This window comes from Eutrigla gurnardus (genome assembly GCF_963514095.1).
Source record: "Eutrigla gurnardus genome assembly, chromosome: 2".
NCBI classification, from domain to species: Eukaryota; Metazoa; Chordata; class Actinopteri; order Perciformes; family Triglidae; genus Eutrigla; species Eutrigla gurnardus.
In genome coordinates this window covers 23,124,377-23,134,210 of record NC_139916.1, presented here as the reverse complement: position 1 = coordinate 23,134,210, position 9,834 = coordinate 23,124,377, and the positions used below count along the sequence as shown (strand labels likewise).

The following is a 9,834-nucleotide window of genomic DNA, read 5'->3' as shown; positions in this document are numbered from 1 at the left end:
CAGCTCAACAATGTTATCTTTAAAGGCCAGTAGCTCTGACATGCTCATCTTCAACTTCTTCTCTAAATACCTTGTGATATATGAGATGAGGGAAGAATGTCTTTTGCCGGACACATTTTAAAATTTCCGACCAGCAATAGATAGAAAATCACAAATGTCAATCAAATTGTCTTTTGTTAATGTGTACAAAGCACCACCGACTTCATGTTTCAAAGTCTCCATCTCTGAAGACTCCATTTCCATCATTGAAGCGTAAGCGTGGCATGTGTTGGTGTGGCGAAGTTACTTCTCTGCAGAATGGACAATGTAGCTTTCCTGGCACCGGGGACGTCTATCTGGGACAGCTGGCCCTCGTCACATTCATCCCAACTGTGCCTCCAAAATGTTGCGCCCTTAAAAAGGGGGGAGTGAGGGAGAGATGTGAAGAAAGACACGCTCCTCTCGCCTTGACTCGTCTCTATATTGAGTGAGGGGGAGAAGCGATCCCCTACTGGAGACCCGATGCATTACCAACAGATGAACAATTAACCCTTAATTTGCTACAGTCTTAACAGTGATCATTACAAATACACATCTGGAACCAAATTATAATTGCATGTGCTGAAACTAGAATATTAAAATATTGACTAAACATGAATATTACAATATTGACTAAACATGAATTAATATTTCTGTCTGTCACACTAGCTCCTTGTAGAGTTCTTGTGCCTCCAAGGGCCCAGCAAAAGAATAAATAACACAGATTTGAATAAAAGTAAACTGTCACAATAATACTCTTTATAATATAATTATGAAAAGACAATATAATAAAGACAAAACAGTTTTTTGTGCAAATCAGAAAAAAACCTTTATTGTTCTTAACAAGACAGTTGAAATTAGACAATAAAATAATTTAATGGAGAAAATGGAGAAATCAATTATGCCGAGAGGCTAGGGGGACATAAATCTGTGGAGTTGTATACCAATATTGCTCCCCAGTAAACCTTAACCTGTGTCATATCAAAGCATGCAATACACCGATAGTTATACACCCATACACAATGTTCTATTAGAAAGGCAGAATTTGGATTGCATAAGAGGGATAAACAGGAGACAAAAATTAATCACAATCGCTGTCACAGTTTATATCGTCGTAATATATAATTATCACAAATTCCCCAATGTATTTAACCTCATTGTCCGCAACATTTTTATTCATGTCATTTTTTGCACACAAGTAAAATGGTAAAATATGAGTGATTACACAGATTAAAGTACTGATTGTGATTTAATTGTATTGCTAACGTCTGACTGAATTATAAAATCATACAATAGCTGAAGAAAATGACATAGTTTTGCACTGTCATCCCGTTCAATCTGTTAACATCTCAGCCCACATCTAAAGATAAAGATGGATGAAAGGAAACATGGTTATAACTTCCATACAGTTCAGAGTCCTGAGTCATCAGCTCTGATACTAGATTATAGTTTGTACTTACAATTAATTGGTCCGAAGGAGACGACATTGAGATCATCTGATCCTACAGAGCGATATGTCCTTCTTCTACAAATCTGTGAGGTGAGAGGAAGTAGAATGATTAGACACCTATACCCAGCGTTTGGATACAAACCATCCACTGCCGATTGGTTATTTTGAGTGAGAGTATGAGCGTCTGACTCACTGGAACACAGTTTTGGCTCCTCTTGTCACACAGGCGTAGTCTGCAGTGGAAGAAGATGTCTCGCTGGCCACCAATAAGAGGGAAGAAGAGGGCCGAGAAACGAGCACGGAGAGACAGGCCATTCTCAGTCACTGACACACGCCGCGGGTCAGTAGGACAACTGGCAAAGATGTCAGATTGAGTCATTAGGACCGTTACACATAAACACATCACATTTTCCAGTCCATCTAAATTAGGGGAGACACCTACCTGGAATGAATTAGAAAGTGTCGCATGAGGTCCTCTGGGTTTGAGGTGTAAGTGGTATAGCAGTTCTCCAGAACAACAGCGAAGCTTGGATCACTCCCAGACACAAGCACTTGCATATGCAGGGCAGAGCCCACTGGCAGGGTGATTCTACCCGCTTGGTAGCTGGATGAATAGGTGGCGTCACTGAAAAGACTGATGAAGGCTGAGGCTTGGCGACCTGACCCTGTGAGCCCCCTGTGGCTGTTAAGAAAGAGACAATAAGAGATGTATTTCACCATTGCAATATCATTCTATTATCCAGTAAGGTTCATCTATTAAGTGCACTTTATTATGAAGCACTTTGGTGCGGCTAAGCCATCTGTAAATCCATCCATCCAGCCATTGTCTACCGCTTATCCTGTATTCAGGGTCGCAGGGGGGCTGGAGCCAATCCCAGCTGTCATTGGGCGAAGGCGGGGTACACCCTGGACAGGTCGCCAGTCTATCACAGGGCCGACATGTAGAGACAGACAACCATTCACGCTCACATTCACACCTACGGGCAATTTAGAGTCATCAATTAACCTATCCCCATCCTGCATGTCTTTGGACTGTGGAGGAAGCCAGAGAACCCGGAGAGAACCCACGCTGACACAGGGAGAACATGCAAACTCCACATAGAAGGAACCCAAGCCAAAACCGGGAAACAAACCCTCTCGCTGTGAGGCGACAGTGCTACCCACTACACCACCGTGCAGCCCCCGTCTGTAAATGCGCTATATACTGTTAATAAATTGACATTGGCATTGACAAGGAATAAAATACAAGACTCACAGATATGGTCTGATTCCAGAATTCAGGCTACTTATAGTTTCCAAGGGATAGACACAGGAGAACGGAACGGTCACAGGTTGAACGAAGGAGCCGTTATTTGGAGGGTAGAAAAATAACGAGTTGGAGTACATGGCATGGGTGGTGTTGGTCTGAAAGAAAAAAGAGGAATTTATTACCAGTCAGATCTATAATCAGTCACCTTGAGTAAAACTACAAACCAGCATATGGCAAGGAGGTTGAAGAAAATATCTTTCACCTGGATGGCCTTCATTTAAGATCTTAAGTAAAGATATTTAAGATATGTAAAATCATTCACACTCCCTCTCATACCATTAATGATTGTCTGTGTTGGGAAAAGAGAATCGGGCAAGTTCATATCATGGCTGACGCTTCTGGATGACTTCCTGATCAAAACCACCCTTTTTATATGCCAAGTCATTTTACAGCCCAACCTCTGACCTCTGGCCATTTGTTAACGGGAAATTCTATGGTAATCCCTAATCCCTTATAATTGTTCATGGTTAGGCTATCTGTGAATCCGTATAATGGTCCTTTTATTAATGCAGAGTTCTTGAGAACTTCTAAATAATGCACTAAAAAGCACTTAACCAAGAATGAATCTTGACTTCATTATTAACCTATCAATTATTTCTATTTTTGTGTCCCCTCATTTTAAGTTGTGCACCATATGGTGGTGCTATCGAGCACTGAATAATTACATTATGATTACCTCCCCCATTACTCAAAAAGTAAGTAAAGTGGTCCATCAACACTGAGTTTACTGAGACTCTTGTTGAGTAAATAAGGTAATGTTTCAGTGCCTAGTAACGACTCAGTATGATGCACCACTCAAATGGACGCAAATTTGGTAAATTAATTCAGTGCCATAGACTGTCTGTCTGGTTTGAGAACAATGGTTTTGAATCCTGGAGATCCGAATTTTGCTTCCTGCATCTAGGATTTTGGCCACTAACATCTTGGAATTTTTGCAACCAGAAGTGACCATATTTGGACTACTGAGTAGTGATGGTTCGATCTAACAAACACAAGCGGCACCCCAAGTGGCAACCTTACTGCTTCTGGCTTCTGGTCCCAAGCTGTTTACATTTTGCTTAAATCTTTCAAGGTGAATTTTACATCTAAATGTTAAAGTAATCTTTGTACCATTGGTAGTGTGATAGAGACGGTAGTGAGGCCGACTGTAGCAATCTGTCAATCACAAGGTAGGCATGCCCTAAAGCATACCCTGTTGTATCATCTATTAATCTCGAAATGGGACCATCACATCATGCTGTAATGATGTAGACTTGAAACTAGAGATTGAGACCATAAACCATTGTTTATAATGTTTGAAATAATAAATAAAGTGAGAAGGAGGGTCATTTTCTCATAAACATCCATGCAATCAGACTTCTTTTTGAAACCAGAGGTTTTGCCTCCTGATGGCCAGTGGAGAGAATGCAAGTCACCAGAGATTAAGAATAAAGAAGACTAGTGTTTGACGTAATGATGTTCATTACTCTGATTAAGCCACATGTTAGCAACTGCCTTTGATATGTAAAATCATCTTCATATCAGGGAATACAATAACATCTTTAAGGCTTGTGTTCACCACAGACCTAAATAGAGGCATCTAAACTAAAACCCGTAACCCATTAAACAAAAACATTGACTTCAAGACAATAGAGCTGGAGTACAAAAATGCGAACTTATATTAGGACTCTTTTCGGCAGCACCCTGTTGTTTGTTCAGACCCAATGTGAAGCAAGGTGCAGACCAGGTCAATGGAAAGATTCCATAAGATGGCAATTAGATGGAAATGAGTCTGTGAATTTTAGTTCAGTTGATACATTGGCAGCTTGGGGTGGTAAAATGTATGCAATTTCACACAAAGCTAAGATTTGTCTTGCTTTCTGTCTATACACACCTAATGTCTCACCAGACAAGATGAAGACAGGCTTCATTAACAGAATGGTTGAAGAATAATACCAGTACAAGAGAACAGAAAAACAAGTAAATAGAATAGACTTAATAAACTAATAATTAGGTGATAAATAAGTAGTTAATCTCACCATCAATACAGTTCCACAGATGCCAGCCTGACGTGGCATTTGGTACCACAAAACATCATTACGCAGTCTATAGCTTGACCATTGAGGGCTTGCCAGGTGACCAGAGGCTATGTTCAAACCAGCAGACAGCAGTGTTATCAACCGCACACCTACTTCAAGCTGGTACTGGGAGCAAATGAGCTCAGAGGCCTGGAGTAGAGGTTGTTGTTCTGAAACACGAGAGAAAACACAAGAAAAGAAAAAGTGTAAGCAGGAGCGACTCTTTCACTTCAATATGTCAAAAAGTTCAAAAAGTAAAAAAATTAAAGAAAAATGTTCTCAAATATACCTTCACAAATGACACTAGCATCCTCAGTATGACGACAGTTGTGGGACCCTAATCCCCGGTGTCTGCAGTCTCTTATTGAAGACTCATTTCCTGTACACTGAAGGTCGTCTAACCAGATTGGTCCACTTCCCCGTCCAAAACGTGCACTTCCTGGTGCTGACAGAGCCCTACCGCAGCCCAGCTGGCGACAAACCACCTGAGCATCATTCAAATCCCAAAAGTCATCACACACTGTTCCCCAACGGCTGTTGTGCAAGATCTCCACTCTGCCAGAGCAGCTGCTGGTAGAGTTGACTAGTCTCACTGTGGTGATTTCTGGTTGAAGAGAAAGCAAAATGTATCTTAATCCACATGGCCACTGCAGATTGCCGTTGCTGCAGTATCGAACAAGAGCTACATTTCTTCAGTGTATTGGTCGTTAATCTTTGAGCTGTTTTTTTTTTTACTTCAGGCATCATACCTAAAACATTTTGACTTCCAGATGAGTGAACAGGAAGTGCAAAATGCAAACCAATTTCTGGATTTTAGGATTTATTCATTCTGTCTTTTACTGTAACTATGTCACTGAATTGTGTGTGGAATTTAATGAAATTCATAATTATATTTTCCAAAGTCACAGTTCTATTTGTGCAGAATAACATGTAGATGTACACAGTTACCTTCACAGATGACACCAGCATCCTCAATATGACGACAGTTGTGGGACCCTAATCCCCGGTGTCTACAGTCTCTTATTGACGACTCATTTCCTGTACACTGAAGGTCGTCTAACCAGATTGTTCCACTTCCCCGTCCAAAATGTGCACTTCCTGGTGCTGACAGAGGCCTGTCACAGCCCAGCTGGCGACAAACCACCTGAGCATCATTCAAATCCCAGGAGTCATCACACACTGTTCCCCAAAGTCCATTGTGCAAAATCTCCACTCTGCCAGAGCAGCTGCTGGTAGAGTTGACTAGTTTCACTGGAAGAATTTCTGGTTGAAGAGAAAGCAAAATGTCTGTCATCTCACATGGCAACTGTAGGTTACAGTTGCTGCAGTATTCAGCAAAAGCTTAATTTCTTCAAAGTAACTGTACTCGATCCTTTATTCCTATAATAATTCTGTAGTTATAATTGAAAAGAAAGAATACAAAATGTGTAGATGTACACAGTTACCTTCACAGATTACGCTAGCATCCTCAGTATGACGACAGTTGTGGGACCCTAAATCCCCGGTGTCTACAGTCTCTTATTGATGACTCTCTCCCTGTACACTGAAGGTCGTCTAACCAGATCGGTCCACTTCCCCGTCCAAAACGTGCACTTCCTGGTGCTGACAGAGCCCTGCCGCAGCCCAACTGGCGACAAACCACCTGAGCATCATTCAAATCCCACAAGTCATCACACACTGTCCCCCAACGTCCATTGTGCAAGATCTCCACTCTGCCAGAGCAGCTGCTGGTAGAGTTGACCAGTCTCACTGTGGTGATTTCTGGTTGAAGAGAAAGCAAAATGTATCTTAATCCACATGCCCACTGCAGATTGCTGTTGCTGCAGTATCGAACAAGAGCTACATTTCTTCAGTGTAATGGTACATTCTCATTACATTTTAAGCACCTTATTTAAGGATAAGGATCAGGATTAACATACGCCAATTAAAAAGATTGCATCAAACTAGTTACCTCTACAAAAAGCCAATGTGGTCATTTCCATTTGGATTTGTTTTATTGTAGAAAATAAGCTCTTTGGGAAAATAAAATGAATGATACTAAAGTTACATGTTTTAACCGCTAAACACATCGCATTACTTCACATCACTACCACTAAGGTTGAAGGCCGACGATAGTTTAACCTCATGATGTTCATTAATCCCATTGAGCCCGTTGGTTTTAACAGCCTTTCATAAAATACGTAAAATCTTCAACATTCCCCAGCGGGATATTTATGCTTTAGAACCAAACATTAATTTATCTTTAGCTTGTGTTAACCAATTACTTCAGCGATCAAAGGTAAAACATGTTGACTTCAATATGAGGGAACAGGAAGTGCAAAAATGCAAACTAATTACTGGGTTTCACTTTATTGTAACTATCTGACTGCATTGTTTGAACTTTAATGGAATTAATAATAATGTTCCATTCTGCATTTATATTTGAGCAAACATAACATGTAGATGTGGTCCTACACACTCACCCTCACAGATGACGCTAGCATCCTCAGTATGACGACAGTTGTGGGACCCTAATCCCCGGTGTCTACAGTCTCTTATTGATGACTCATTTCCTGTACACTGAAGGTTGTCTAACCAGATCGGTCCACTTCCCTGTCCAAAACGTGCATTTCCTGGTGCTGACAGAGCCCTACCGCAGCCCAGCTGGCGACAAACCACCTGAGCATCATTCAAATCCCACAAGTCATCACACACTGTTCCCCAACGGCTGTTGTGCAAGATCTCCACTCTGTCAGAGCAGCTGCTGGTAGAGTTGACTAGTCTCACTGAGCGAGGCTCTGGTTGAAGAGAAAGCAAAATGTCTGTTAACTCACTTGGTAACTGTAGGTTGTTGACTTCCAGATGAGTGAACAGGAAGGGCAAAATTGCAATATCATTTCTGGACTTTTTCATGTAATCTATTGTAACTATGTCACTGCAATGTTTGTGGAATTCAATGAAATTCATGATGATTGTTTACAATTTTGCATTTATATTTGAGCAAAAAAGGATGTGTACACAGTTATCTTCACAGATGACACCAGCATCCTCAATATGACAACAGTTGTGGGACCCTAATCCCCGGTGTCTACAGTTACTTATTGACGACTCATTTCCTGTACACTGAAGGTCATCTAACCAGATCCTTCCACTTCCCCGTCCAAAATGAGCACTTCCTGGTGCTGACAGAGGCCTGCCACAGCCCAGCTGGCGACAAACCACCTGAGCTTCATTCAAATCCCAGGAGTCATCACACACTGTTCCCCAAAGTCCATTGTGCAAAATCTCCACTCTGCCAGAGCAGCTGCTGGTAGAGTTGACTAGTCTCACTGGAAGAATTTCTGGTTGAAGAGAAAGCAAAATGTCTGTCATCTCACATGGCAACTGTAGGTTACAGTTGCTGCAGTATTCAGCAAAAGCTTAATTTCTTCAAAGTAACTGTACTCGATCCTTTAATCCTATAATAATTCTGTAGTTATAATTGAAAAGAAAGAATACAAAATGTGTAGATGTACACAGTTACCTTCACAGATTACGCTTGCATCCTCAGTATGACGACAGTTGTGGGACCCTAATCCCCGGTGTCTACAGTCTCTTATTGAAGACTCATTTCCTGTACACTGAAGGTCGTCTAACCAGATTGGTCCACTCCCCCGTCCAAAACGTGCACTTCCTGGTGCTGACAGAGCCCTACCGCAGCCCAGCTGGCGACAAACCACCTGAGCATCATTCAAATCCCAAAAGTCATCACACACTGTTCCCCAACGGCTGTTGTGCAAGATCTCCACTCTGCCAGAGCAGCTGCTGGTAGAGTTGACCAGTCTCACTGTGGTGATTTCTGGTTGAAGAGAAAGCAAAATGTATCTTAATCCACATGGCCACTGCAGATTGCTGTTGCTGCAGTATTGAACAAAAGCTATATTTCTTCAGTGTAATGGTACATTCTCATTACATTTTAAGCACCTTATTTAAGGATAAGGATTAACATAGGCCAATCAGAAAGATTGCATCAAACTAGTTACCTCTAAAAAGCCAATGTGGTCATTTCCATTTGGTTTTGTTTTATTGTAGAAAATAAGCTAGGTGGAGGGCGTGGTCAAGACGCGAACGATTTAGGACGTGTTTTTCGGTCACTCCTCGGGAATGTGATTATAATATAGTTTTAATATAATTTTAAGTTTGTCCACTGTCCGCAACTTTGAGGTGACCAAGTGGGTTTTAGGAGCCCTGCATCTTGAGAGCCAAACCTGCATTTTGCAAAAATGAGTCTACCGATGAGCCTGCGAAACAGGCCGCAACAGGCCTCGGAGCCCGAATTACCTGAGAGGCCGAGTGCTAATGAAGAGATGCTACGCAGCATCAAGCTAATGATGGACGACCATCCATCCATCCATTGTCTACCGCTTATCCTGTATTCAGGGTCACGAGGGGGCTGGAGCCGATCCCAGCTATCATTGGGCGAAGGCAGGGTACACCCTGGACAGGTCGCCAGTCTATCACAGGGCCGACATGTAGAGACAGACAACCATTCACTCTCACATTCACACCTACGGGCAATTTAGAGTCACCAATTAACCTATCCCCATCCTGCATGTTTTTGGACTGTGGGAGGAAGCCGGAGAACTCGGAGAGAACCCACGCTTGCACGGGGAGAACATGCAAACTCCACACAGAAGTAACCCGGGCCGGCCTGGGAATCAAACCCAGGACCCTCTCGCTGTGAGGCGACAGTGCTACCCACTACACCACCGTGCAGCCCGATGGACGACCAACAAACTGAAATTGTGACAAAATTCGAGTCAATCATATCAGAGCTAGTTAAGAAGGAGGTGGCGACTGCTCTTAAACCACTGCAAGAAAAAGTCTCCCTGCAAATTGGAACTATTAATGACCTGGAGCACTGCACTAACAAGCACTCAGACCAGCTAACTAGTATGCAGGTGAATATCACCAAGCTATCTGCTACGGTGGAGTCTCTGGGCAAGAAATGTGAAGAACTGGAGGCACGCTCGAGATGGCAT

The 9,834-nt window shown here is 42.2% G+C and overlaps 1 protein-coding gene across 1 annotated transcript; it reads right to left on the bottom strand.

Moving 5' to 3' along the window:
- Nucleotides 1-839: 839 nt before the first annotated feature.
- On the bottom strand, nt 840-7,317 carry LOC311027178 (uromodulin-like; the record flags this gene model as incomplete). The annotated part of the gene is made up of 9 exons (XM_084031054.1): nt 840-1,378; nt 1,479-1,551; nt 1,662-1,821; nt 1,911-2,150; nt 2,724-2,872; nt 4,796-5,004; nt 5,124-5,438; nt 6,280-6,349; nt 7,297-7,317. The coding sequence occupies 9 exons, from the start codon at nt 7,315-7,317 to the stop codon at nt 1,368-1,370; spliced, it is 1,248 nt and encodes a 415-aa protein (XP_083887180.1). The 3' UTR covers nt 840-1,367.
- Between the last annotated feature and the right edge of the window lie 2,517 nt (nt 7,318-9,834).